This window comes from Poecilia latipinna, unplaced genomic scaffold, assembly GCF_001443285.1.
Source record: "Poecilia latipinna isolate Pla-1442-1.1 unplaced genomic scaffold, P_latipinna-1.0 Scaffold48, whole genome shotgun sequence".
In the NCBI taxonomy this organism is placed as follows: domain Eukaryota; kingdom Metazoa; phylum Chordata; class Actinopteri; order Cyprinodontiformes; family Poeciliidae; genus Poecilia; species Poecilia latipinna.
Window position 1 is genome coordinate 479,276 of NW_015112664.1, and position 12,679 is coordinate 491,954.

At 41.4% G+C, this 12,679-nt stretch overlaps 1 protein-coding gene across 3 annotated transcripts in view; it reads left to right on the forward strand.

Moving 5' to 3' along the window:
• foxp4 (forkhead box P4) overlaps nt 1-12,679 on the forward strand; it is a 126,168-nt gene that overhangs the window by 47,481 nt on the left and 66,008 nt on the right. For all 3 annotated transcript variants that reach the window (XM_015050270.1, XM_015050277.1, XM_015050286.1), the window contains exon 2: nt 8,199-8,378. In XM_015050270.1, coding sequence (XP_014905756.1) covers nt 8,199-8,378 — 180 coding nt within the window. The remainder of the gene's footprint in view (nt 1-8,198; nt 8,379-12,679) is intronic.

The following is a 12,679-nucleotide window of genomic DNA, read 5'->3' on the forward strand; positions in this document are numbered from 1 at the left end:
GGATGTTTGCCCCGGTCATATACACACACGCACACACACACACACACACACGCATACACATACGGAGCGATCTCACCGGTGCGGAATGCATTGTGTGTTTACCTATGGCTCCAGAACCCACCTGACTGAGGGAGGCTAATCTTTATGGGCTCTGTAAACAGGGACTTTGTCTTCAAAGAGGTGCAGGCGGCCGAAGCAGGCTCACAGTTCACACATGCAAGAGCAAACAAAGATCCATGCCTAGGAGGAGGGGGAGAAGGTACAAATATGGTATTGTACTGTACATCAATAAGAGTTAGAATATCGCAGAAAAGTTAATTTAAGCTTATAGTATTATAGTATAGATCAGATGTAGGGTTACAACTAATAACCCATTGGCACATTTAGCCTGCTGCCTAAATCTGCCGCCACTTAGCTTCTCAGAAAAGTAGAATGTTATTATCAAGTGAAACCAAAATAAGATTTAATACAAACTATACAGTTTAATATAGGAGGAAATGAACCTGTGGCCCTGCTGAGGCATTAAGGAAGCCCAGGCTGCTTTAATAGCAGCTTTCTGCATTGTTGATTTAAGTGACTCTCATCTTCTCGTGCAAGCACTCCATAGATCCTCTGTGCTTTTGATAACAGATGTTCACTGGCCAATCCAGCACAAATGATTAAACCCGGGACTTTATTTAACACAATGGACCAACACCAGCAGGTGACACGACTCTTCAAATCATCACTGACAGTGAAAACGTCCCAACCTAAGCTCTTGAATGGGCTTTGCTTCACAATCGCTTCAAGTCTGCAGCCTTTTGCTGTGTTGATTTTCTATTTTTCCATCCAGTTTATCCTTCCACTCAACTTCCCATTAACATTGGTGGAAATGGGATTCTCTGAACATCCAGTTTCTTTAGTAGATAAGCAGTTTATTTCTTTACTGTCCTTGTTGAGGGTGTCACTGAGCGATGTAGGCTGTCCTCATCCTGACTCTGTAGTCACAATAACATTTCTGTGTTAAAACTCATTTTTCCAGTTAAGTCAAATTGTCATGTGGCAGACAGTCATAGAAAAATAATAAAACAAACAAACAAACCTTTGTTTGCCTGAGAAAAGAGATCATCACAATCAACCCCTTTTTTCTCTCCACTCACCAACAGAAAACCTTTATAGGCAGCTGCACAGCACACTCGAGGTCGTACCTGGAGGCTATTGCCACTATATTCTCCTTCTAGGTTGTCAACGCTCTTTATAACCTTTCAGGCAGTCTGTTGTAGATACGGGCTCTCAGCTAACTATCTGTCTAGAATAACGGAGTTCACCTGTTAGCGCTGGAGTCGGGCCAGGGCACCCTTAGACACCTAGCATTAGCTAGATGCTGTTAGCCAACATGCTAGCGATGGCTTGAAGCCAAAGAGGCCTGAGGGAGTGCTGTTAGCAGCTGACTTTAGCTCTGTGTGAAAGTTTACCTGACTTGTCTGGTCTGGTTTTCTGCTGCAAACTTGTCTGTCATATTTTGGTGTATCGGTTTTGATTAAATGTTTTTGCCATCCTCTGGCCTTCTATTAATCATCGCGTTGAATCTCAAAAATACCACACCTTGTTAGCATCCCCCCAGACAGAACAGATTAAGCAGTATATGTTGGTTATTGCACTGAATGCTTATAGCTGTTTATTGAAAAATATAGGGAAAATTATGTGGTTGTGTGTTTTAAGCAAATCCTTTCAACTTGTCTTTTTAGGCATAGGAATCCCCTAGTTCAAATGGTTAGCTTGCGTGGATATGTGAATGAGAATAACTAACGTATTTATTGTTTTCTATGCCACAATGCAAGTCACTGTTCAAGACATTTCTATTTTTTCCTCTGTTTTTCTTGTTTGTCTTATATGTAAACGTAAAACAAGATTGATGGCGACATAAGAGCCCAAATTTGGTCGCTGGGGTTTTATCCTGGGTTTGGGGTTTAATCATACACCCTCAGGGCCAACGTCATGGTTTAGGTAGCATGCCAGATTGGAAGAGCTGCAGTGTGAGAATATGGGTGTGTAACTTGTGTTTGCTAAATTACAATTCGTCTTCATGTCAAAGCTCATGTTCCTGTCAAAAGCATAAATAAAAAGCGGAGCCCCTAATACTTTGACACTTTTTACAAATCCTAATGCTGCCTGTCTGATACTAAATAGGGAGTTTTTCTGGACTCAGAGACGCATACTACAGGGATGCATTTTAATTGTGAATGCTATTCAGAATGAAATAAATCCCCATCAAGTCGGGATTAATAAAATCTTTTATAAATTCACATATAGCTTTTGGTTAATTTCTTGTAATTTGGACTAAAACAAACAAATTGCACTATATCACATTGTTAACAAAAAACATTTTGAGATACAATCTTTAATGTTACATAATTGTTTGCATTTAAAACTGAAAAACAACAACAACAAAAAAAACAATAACAACTGCTGTACAATAAGACAAATACAACAATCTGATATTATCCGGATAGATAAATAGTGGGGTTATCTTTTCAGGTTATCGACCGGCAGTTCACTGTGTAACAGGCATTCGAGTTTTAGCTCACTAAATGCAGTTTGAAAGCAGCCTCTCTATACAAAGAGTGATCAGTTGTGCTCCTTTAGTTTGTTTCCACACCCACCGTCCATGTTTTCACAACTGGAGGATATTGCCAAATCTAGTCTTTCTTGTAAGCACAAGAAAAGTGTGCAAACCTAGTTTTCCCCAGAAGTTTACAGCAGGATTCGGGGGAGCGGCAGCGCTGATTGCAGTCATAATAAAGTGATTTGTATAATTTATTTGTTGCAGAACAAAAGACTGCTACCTTTTTTAGCATTTTTCAAACACATTTTCAGATTGGACAAAATATGAAAACCCTATAGTGTGACTATACCTGGTTATGATATACCTGGTTGGGTTGAAACGCCAGTCAACTGATAAGGATCGTGTACCTTTGTAGCTGCAGTTTTAAAATGGCCTTATATTAACAAGAGGGCTATGTGTGTACACACCATGGCTGTTTGGGTTGTTCTGGACCACAGAATGTTGCCAAATATGTCTAAATATAGGATACAGAGTGTGCTAGGATATTGCTTACAGACAGTTTTCTGGTACTGTGCAGCAAAGGGATGAAGGATGGCAACACATTCGTCCAGGGTCCCTAAAGCTGGAGAAAACTTCCGTCACTCGAAGAGTAAACCAAATACTTTATAAATTCACAAGTCAACAGAGGCTCCTCAGGATTCTGCTGCCTGATTACAAAACAGGTTTGGCTCCCAGCTCTCTGATATGCCGTCTCCAGGAGAGTCTTTCTCTCTTGTTCACAAATATTGATTGAACTATCAAAAGTGATAGGAATAACCTATGTGGATTCTATTTTAGGTTTGAAGACTTTAATGTTTTCCAGGGTTGAACCAGCTACCGTAACCAGAGGGGAGAAAGTCAGCAAACAGAGTGCAGGAAAGATAATTCAATAGTCAGATTAAAGTCAATGGATGATAGAGTGTAGATACTGGCACAGACATTTTTTTTTTTCCTGTACCCTTCCACCCTCTTCCCCTCCTATGCGTGCCCTCCCTCCCAGTCTTATTCTCTCAGTTCTTTGCCTAATAAGCAGCGTTCCTGTGAGCTGATGCAAGGCGGAGGAAACAGAACAGGCGTTCTGGGACTGCTGCAAATATTCCCACATGAGGCATAACATGATAAAGACTTATTATCTTGCTAAGCTGCTGTAAACACACATGCACACATAAATACAAGCTGTATACAACTCGCTCCCAACCCCCTCTTGCGCACCCAAAAAAAGTAAATCTGGTCTGGCTTTCCATGGCTGACAAGCGGTGACCAAGAGGAATCTGACAGGGCCAATCCCTCGGACAAAGCCAGAGAGTCTGCAACGGTGAGCTGGCTCACTAGGCATTTGGCTCGGCTTGTTTGAACTCTAAACACCCAGGGCGAGCAGCAGTGGGAAGAAGCGGGAGCGATGAGTTCTGATTATTAATAGTGCTAAAATTTTCGGGAACTTCTGAACAAGCAGCGTGTCTTAACAGGACTCATCCTAATTCCTCTCCCGCTCATCAATCACGACAGATGCACATATAAACACATGCACTCTGTGCTTGCTGTGAGCTAATCCATTACAGTACAAAGGTAGATGTCAGCCCTCCTGGACAAACACACACACACACACATGCATACACAAGCATGCATATGCCAGAGTCATCAGAAACATGTTGAGTCCCATTTCGCTTCTTGTCTTCGCTATCCCAATTAAAAGGCAAAAAAGGCCTTTTATTTCCCTCTCCTCCAAACATTCTTTATCTCTCTGATCTGTGCCCCTCCCTCGCTCAGTCCCCTCGGGGTAGTGGGAATGTCTCTCCACACACACTCTCAGGTCAGGGGTTCAGCTCAAAAGAGAGAGAGGGAGAGAGAGAGAGAGGGGGGTTTTAGCATGTGGGGAGATTGAAAGTGCGAGAAAAAGACATGCAGAAAGAGTGACGGCGGGTTGAGGCAGGCCTCTGCACGGGTAGCTCCTCTTCACTGCCAGAAACACTTAAAGCCGTCTCTGTGTGTGTGTATGTGTGTATCATAACCCTAATCAAAGACTTCAGGGTAGATTTATGCCCCTGCCTTTTTCCCGACCTCCATTACACCAGCTTATATACACCCATTACAGGATATGACAAAGTACACACCCTTTAGACGAGCGTAGCCCCACAGTGACTGGGTGCGAAAGCAGGGCGTGAGCCGTGCACATACCCCGCTTTCCCATTAGGTCCTTGTCCACCTGTGAGCTCCGTCTCTTTATCGGCCTCGTCTTCGCCGCTAATAAGGTCAATGACGAAGAGTAAGAAGCAGATGGGTGTACAGTACATTACAGGACGGCTCGATTTAGCGTAGGCTAGATAGCAGCCTGGTGATTCATGCTCGGTGAAATGTGTGATGATGTGAGGAGTTTCTACTGCAGTGCAAAGTCAGTGGACTGTGTGGCAAGATGTGCTGATCACTCAGCACTATGCCTCGTTTCATAATATTGCCTCGGGGAGTAATTTGACCCATGAGAGGTCTGGAGGGAAGAGGAAGTGGATGGGTTGGAGGCGAGTAGCAAGAGGAGTGAGGTCCAACGTTAAAGTGACTAACCTTAAATGTCGCAATAACACTTCACTTCTCAGTCCTGGATTCTCAGAAGTATCGATACCGGGAATACAACAGCATTTTCCGCAACACACTGAGGCCTCTTTCAGAAATTAGTTTTTTTGTTTTTGTTTTGTGATCTACACACATTTATCACACCTCTGGATCAACTGAAGGGACCTGGACTGGAGCGTTGAAATTCCCCCACCAATATTACCCCCTTCCCCCTGGTACACGTCCGGAGGGAGTACTAAACCTGTTATCACTGTGAACAAGGAGGTTTAATATGAGATTGCTAAATAAGTGTGACATTTTAGACGGGAAAGACAGCAACAGCTGCTTTTTAGTGTGCTGGTTGAGACTAAACAGATGCAGCGTATTATCTTCCAGTGTTCAAGCGCTTTGATCAGCAGAATTTGATCAAGACGATAACGTGCCAAGGATAGTGCTTAACAACTTTGCTTGGATTTAAAGCGTTGCATTTGAACAGTGAAGAGTGTAAAAAAAAACAGCACTGAGCCTTGGGGAAAATCCTTTGCAGGTGGAGGCCACAATTTGTAAGCCGATGCCAATTTGATTCCACAATCTCAGCTACATGATCTACATGCTCACTTTGCCTGTGATCACATTGTGCGATTTCAAGTGAACCAACTCATGGTGGTTGAGGAAGTTCGTAGTTGTGTGTTTACTACAAAACCATGTTGCGAAAGAGGCTTTGAAGTCAGAACCCAGCCCCATTTTTTTTTTTTTTTTTGCCATCTCTGTGGATTTTCTGAAAGGACTGAGGCGTCACAGGTGGCTGGAGTAAGGATGTAGCTACTCCGCCTCTGAGCTGCCAACCGAGACAGTCACACAAAAGCAGACTTGTGTAAAGGTTAGCTGGCTTCGCGGCATCCATGTGACGGCGCACATCGTCAAGCTGATGTTTAAGGACGTTGGGGAGGCAGTGATTCAAGAACGCCATATCTGGTTCTGGCACATATACGCTGGGTTGCCATGAATGACGCAGCCAAGGGAAGTTTCCTTATTAGCAGTGACAGTTAAAAATAGCAAACACCTAAAAGGGCGTCGCACACCACCATCGTGTTTAATCATTAAGAATTAGAGGCATTCATAGCAAATCTTATGCTTCACCACTAGATTAGTCATTTGTCAGGTGGTGCTGCCTTTACTGGATGAAGGTTTGAACTATTGGAAACTGTCAGGTTTTGGTTCAGCTGAGCAAAGTTCACTGGCTGGCAGAGTAACACATTAGATTTAATAAACTTTCTTATTGCCAAAAACTTGGAGGTCATCCAAACTTCCTTTCTGATTTTGTTTAAATATTTTCAACAGCTTCCTTTTAGCTTTCTTCTGTTGGATTTTTTTTTCCTTTGGCTTAAATCAGTAGTTCCCAAAGGTTGGGATTAGCCTCCTTACTTTGGATCTCGAATCAGCAAGTGTAGTGTCTTAAGATTCAGTTTAGAAAGTCAAACTAAATAACATGGAGTAGATGAAGCTTCGGTATAGACGACTGTTGACCACATCATTATATTCAACCAATAGATACAAAGCTTAAAGGTTTAGTATCTAGTATTGGAAATATTTTTGATTAGCAACAACTCTGTTTTAGAGACGCTGAGATTTAACTTTCGTTCCGGGCAAGACTTGTTCAATAAAAAAAAAAAAAAAAACCCACAAAGCAACATTTGTTTTGTCAGACATGCGTTGTTAAAATTTCAAATCATTGCCGTGACTAGTACTTTCAAATAAAACGCGTTGCAAATTGTTGTGAAACCTCCTCATGACAACAGTCAGCAGAACAGATCATCAGGTAATGCGAAAAGTTTAGGAAAATAATACAGCTATCGACTTAGCAGGACGCCACCTCAGCAAGAAAAATGTGTTTCTGTCCTTTGAAAGAGTGGCCCGTTTAACAAGCACACCCACCAGCCCATCTGCCTGCACATGCTTGTATCCCACACTCAGTAATATGCTCAGGTCCCTGTCCGTCTGCAAGCATCTGGCAGCATTCCATTAACAAAGCCACCAGCAATCTCTCACACCCGCACCCGCTGTCAGTCTCACAGAAAAAAAAAATAAATATATATATATATGCACACACACATACACACAAGTTCACCTGCTCCTGCCTCAGAGGAAAAGAAAAGTTAGATCCTCTCATGAAATGGCTTTTATTGTTTCCCCAGAAGGCATGGCTTGTACGCCTCTGAAAAATCACACACAGTCGCAACACAGGAGGCGGGTAGAATGCCTCGATGGCGTTTTGTGTACCCACTCCAGGTAGCTGGAATAAAAGCAGCCGAACTTTCCCCCTTTAAAAGTGTGCACTTGTGTGCGCTAATTTCCAAAACTGGATGAGGCAGAAAGACGAGACAGAGGCCGTCATTAGGAGCTCACAGCCCCTGCGTTCTTGTGTGAAGGTTTGTTTTGTTTTGCTGTGAGTGTGCGTGTGTGCGCTCTGTGTGCGTACGTCTCCGCTCTCCCACGCTTTGGCTCCTAACGATGGCAAATGCTCCTGTGTGTTTGCGAGGCGTTGTTTCTCAAAAAAAAAAAAAAAAAACAACAACACATCCAGGAACGGCTCGTTTTGTCAGGTTTTTGTGCAGGGAACACGCTCTAATTAGGGAGGCCCCTCTGAAGGTGCATCAAACAGATCTGTCTCAAAGACCAGCCTGATCCCGGCTTGCACACGGCGCACACATGCCATATCTGATTATTGGAGAAATGTGTGTGTTATTTAACTGTATAGTGGAGTATTAAGAGCCTTGTCAGTTTAAATTTTGCTGCTCATCTGATCTTAATCCATGAGTGTCAGAGCCCACATTCACACGAGTACAAAAAAAAAAAAAGTTTCTGCCAAAGGTGTTTTTTTTTTTGTATTGTGTGTGAAAAGTTAATCCCCAAAAGTCTTTTTTTTTAAATATTAGATAAACACACACAATCCCATGCTGTATATCTGTCAATCTTCCTGTTATGCTTGTTTTTAGTCAGATAAGCATTTTACTGAATCTGTTGTGATCACTTGAGTCTGATCTTCCTCCTTTCATGTCTTTCCATGTAGGTGCCAGTGATGATGGTGGAATCAGCCTCTGAGACCATTCGAACAACACCGTCCAACCAAAATGGAGTCAGCAGCCTAAGCAGCCAATCTGATGGAGGGGGAGGCAGAGAGGGTGGGTCCAATGGAGACACCAATGGGGAGATCAGTCCGGTCGACTTACTGCACCTGCAGCAGCAACAGGTATGTGTGTGTGTGTGTGAATGTGTGTGTTTGAGCTTGTTGGCCCCTGTGTGTCCTCCAGTTCATATGAGATGCATACAGAGGAAGACTTTCTTTCTTTTTTTTTTTTTTTTTTACAACATCAGTAACTTGTGCAACACGTTTATGCACAGCAAATTGTACAGAACAATTTGTACACAACAGGCCTGAGCACGTTTATCTACTGTTGTAATAACCTTGAGTAAAGTGCTGGCATACAACAATTACACAAGAATTTAAAACGGCAACAACAACAACAACAACAAAAAATGCTCATATTATCTAACTGCTTTTACTTGACACAGTAAAACAGTAATTGCTTCCACTGTGAGTAAAATAATATATTTGAGATATGTTTGTGTATTTTATTTTCATACAAAGGCTACAGCAAAAATCCAGAATAATCGCCGGTTAAATTTAGCTTTTAAGGGCTTTTTGCAAAGAAGAAAAAAAAAAAAAAATCCAGTTTTGCTGCTCTGCTCTTGTAGGAATCTGGAACCAACTCATTTCTATATTTACAGATTACTTCACCCATCCTGTGCTTGGCACACATGTTAATGTATCATGGACAAGTCGGATGACGTTATGGGAATTTGGCATTTTCTGTCAGCACTGTAGGTACATCCTACTGCACACGTCCGCTGGTGCCTGCTCTCTGTCTCGTTCAGTGATGGAGCAAAAAAAGAAGCTTGTCTATGCACAAAAAAGCAAAAGCCATGGCAAGAAGGATGCTGTTTTGTTCAGGTGGTTGAAGAGGCGGATCATGCGATGAAGTTATAGTCCTTGATCCGACTGTCCTCAACTCGCAGTTTTGGGTTCATCGCTGCATATCTTACACTTCCCTCCACGTTCACTGTGAAGTAAGAGACAGTAATGCCACAAAACATTCAAATTTAGGGGATGGGTGCAGATCGATTCCTATCATTTTACTTTAAAAAAAAAAAAAAACAGTTTGGATTTTTTTTTTATTCTCAAACTTTATGACAGGCATCAACTAATTAATTAAATATTTTTCTAATTGTAAGATGTGTCAGAAAAGTGAAACACTCAGGTGGGGGACGGCCAGCGCTGCACTACTTTGTAACTTCAAATATAGCAGAAGAAAACACTGGCTTTAAATCGCACGGACAGTAACATGCAAAATTCATCAATGTTCTTAAAAACCATAACTTTTTAATACCTTGCCATAGCGTAAACCGTCCCATGCCTTCTACGCACCAGGCTGTGATGTCATACAGATGTGCCAACATTTAGATGGCCAGCCTCTTTTCACTGTCGGTGTCTTTCCTGTGCGAATAGCGAACAGCTTCCACAGCTTTGCTCGTCAGTTCTTTAATAACCTCACACTCGCAATGTGCCGACTAATTCCACTGGGACGCTGTCCACCATAAAAATGCACGCACACAAGATTCCCGTTGATATATTATTTCATGGAAACAGAAGGAAACGTCTCAAAATGTGAAAAGAGCCAGCTTAACATCTCTGCCTGACCCAAACACTCCAAAGACACTTTGATGCTCAAGAAGTGTAAACTTGTGTGTCACAAGTTGTGGGAGTCAGCTCTGTCTGCTATTTTTTTTTTTTTTTCCCCCTTCCACTGATTCATGAAGTGGTGTTTGTTTGTGTTTAACACGTCAGCTTGAAGCATCAGAAATTAATGCTGTTTTTTCTCCTGCGTGTCAGACCGACTCTTGCTTGCACAAACATTTATGTGCCGACTCAGACTCACACTGTCCATTGTGTCAAAACTTTTCCCGGAATATCTTGGATCAAACTTTGCATTCTTTTTTTTTTTTTTTTTCCATGTTTCCGATTCCTTCATTAAAACACAAATAACTGTCTGCTGACTGCTTTCCTGAAGGATCTGGGCCATTACACAAATCACTTGCGCACATCCCACAGACACACACACACACGCAAACACACGCCAACACAAATGGTACTTTCACAAAGTGTCTCATCAACAGAAATGCATATTTGTCATTTGTCCAAAACATGGATGGAAACCTGCTCGTTCTTGTTGATTTGCTTAACAATGTGGCGTTCAAAAGATGAAGCATATTTTCGGATTTGCTTACAATTTATTTAAGAAAAGGGAGACATTCACTCTGGAACGTGTCACTTTTCTGCCTTTCTTATATGTCAGAGGAGATGACTTTAGACGCCCATTATGGAAAATGTTTAAAAATGTATGTACATGGAGATGAGAAAATAAAAATTTTAAAACATCACTGAAGTTTCTCTGACAGGCTTGTAGTTGGCAGTCACATCAACAATAGCATCGCAAACAGTTTCAGTCACCTATTTTATTTAATTTTTTTAAACCACGCCTTCACTTTTTTTAAGTTCTATTAGCGCATTGAATAGTCAAAGTAGATCTCTCCAAATGTTAAAGAAACATCAAATATTTGCCGCTACAATTGTGGTGGCAAAACTGTTTAGCACACAAAGCAACAAGAGCCACATATAAAGTCGTCTTTTGGAACTCAACTTAAACGTTTCCACCGTTTCTTGATAAAAAAAAAACAAAAGAAAAAACATGAGCATGTGCAGAACAAGTTCTAGTACTGCATAAAGTGATAGTTTATTCGGATATTTTGTCAGACTTTAGTATCTGCTCGCTACAAAGAGTCAGAGTGTGTTCTGGGCTCGTTAAAACCCGTCTGCGTTGTCTTCGGTTAAGAAAACTCAGAGAAGAGGAGAAAAAATATATATGGTTTCCTCCAAGCTAAAATTACTCCCTCTAATTATTATGGCGGAGCCTTAGGTGAGTGAAGAACACTTGAAGCCCTTCACTCTCGTCCCTCTTCCTCCCTCCTCTTTCTCCCCGTGACTGAATCCTCACCCTGCTTTCTCAGCAAGCTCCAGAACACACATACATATGCACAAATGCACACAGATTAACACCAAACATTTAGTTGATACAAAGCAGGTCTTTATGCTCGTCTACGGCCTCTGTGTTTTTGCACCTGTGTGTGTGTGTGTGTGTGTGCGCACCTGGTATTTCCTCTTTTGAGCGGGTTACCGACCACGAACATCGCTCCCTCTCACTTTCCATCTTTTTCTCTTCCCCTCTCTAACTTTACTTATTTTTCCTTCTATTTTCTGTAAACCACAAAAGACAAGCACAACCTTTCCTCCAGATTCCAGCACACGGTTCACGAAATGTTACATCCACACACAGTTGGTTGCCATAGATCCTCATTTCTGTTTGTACCAGCCCGTCTGAAGGTTTTCCTGTGGTGAGCTTTTACAACATATCTGACCGCTTCTTCATATCTACGTACATCGTAGTGATTCTTGGTGTCGGATGGGTTTTCTGCGATCATGGAATTGCCTGTCTGTGCTGTTTTATTTCTACAAGGCTATTACAGGTGTCCCTGTCAAACTGTCTTCCTCCCTGCAAGTTAAGAGCACAGATGGGACTGCTCTGGAGAACAACCAGCTGACTTTTTAATTAATCTTTCATTTTCTTCTTTGGATGACGATCAAATAAGTCAAACTTTCAATTTAAATGTAAACACTAAAGCACTGAAACCGTATTAAGAGATGACAAAATCTGTCTTTGTTTTAAGACGGAACAAATTTATGATATGACGGGACTTTACTTTATAAAACCTGTTTTATGTTTTACAAAAAAAGGGATCAATCAACGCGAGAGGCTTACGGCCCGCGTAACGAAAACAAGCGTTTTGAAATGAAAAACCGATTCCTACTGCTTCAGTTCTTGTCCACTTGTAATTTCATTGTGAAGACTACAATGAAAAAAAAAAATACAATAAAAACGTCTCATGTTTGACATTTAAATATGAAGAAAAGAAGATGTTTCGGTTTCCATGAAAGAGGTTTAGCATGAAACGATTACAAACCAAAACATTGTCTCTCCAATTTGTGTCTAATTTTTTTTTATTTTAAATACTGAAAAATAAATACATGGAGAACTTCCTCTTTTTGCTTCATGTATAGACAAAATATTTTATATTTCAGTCTCAGAAGGTGCAGTGCGGAAAAACCACAGTTTGTGCTTAAACACCATGCCGGTGGGCACTGGAGCGGAAAAGACGCTTGTTTGTTTTTTTTTTTAGTGTGCACACCGACACACAGAACTGCAGACAGTGCCGTGTTGTCAGAACATAAAACTGTCTTTACCTCAGGGCCCCTGGGAACCTGAGTGAAATCACAGCCAGCATATATATATATATATATATATATATATATATATATATATATATATATATATATATATATGTGAGGGACACTCTATCTATATAGTGATACTGTTT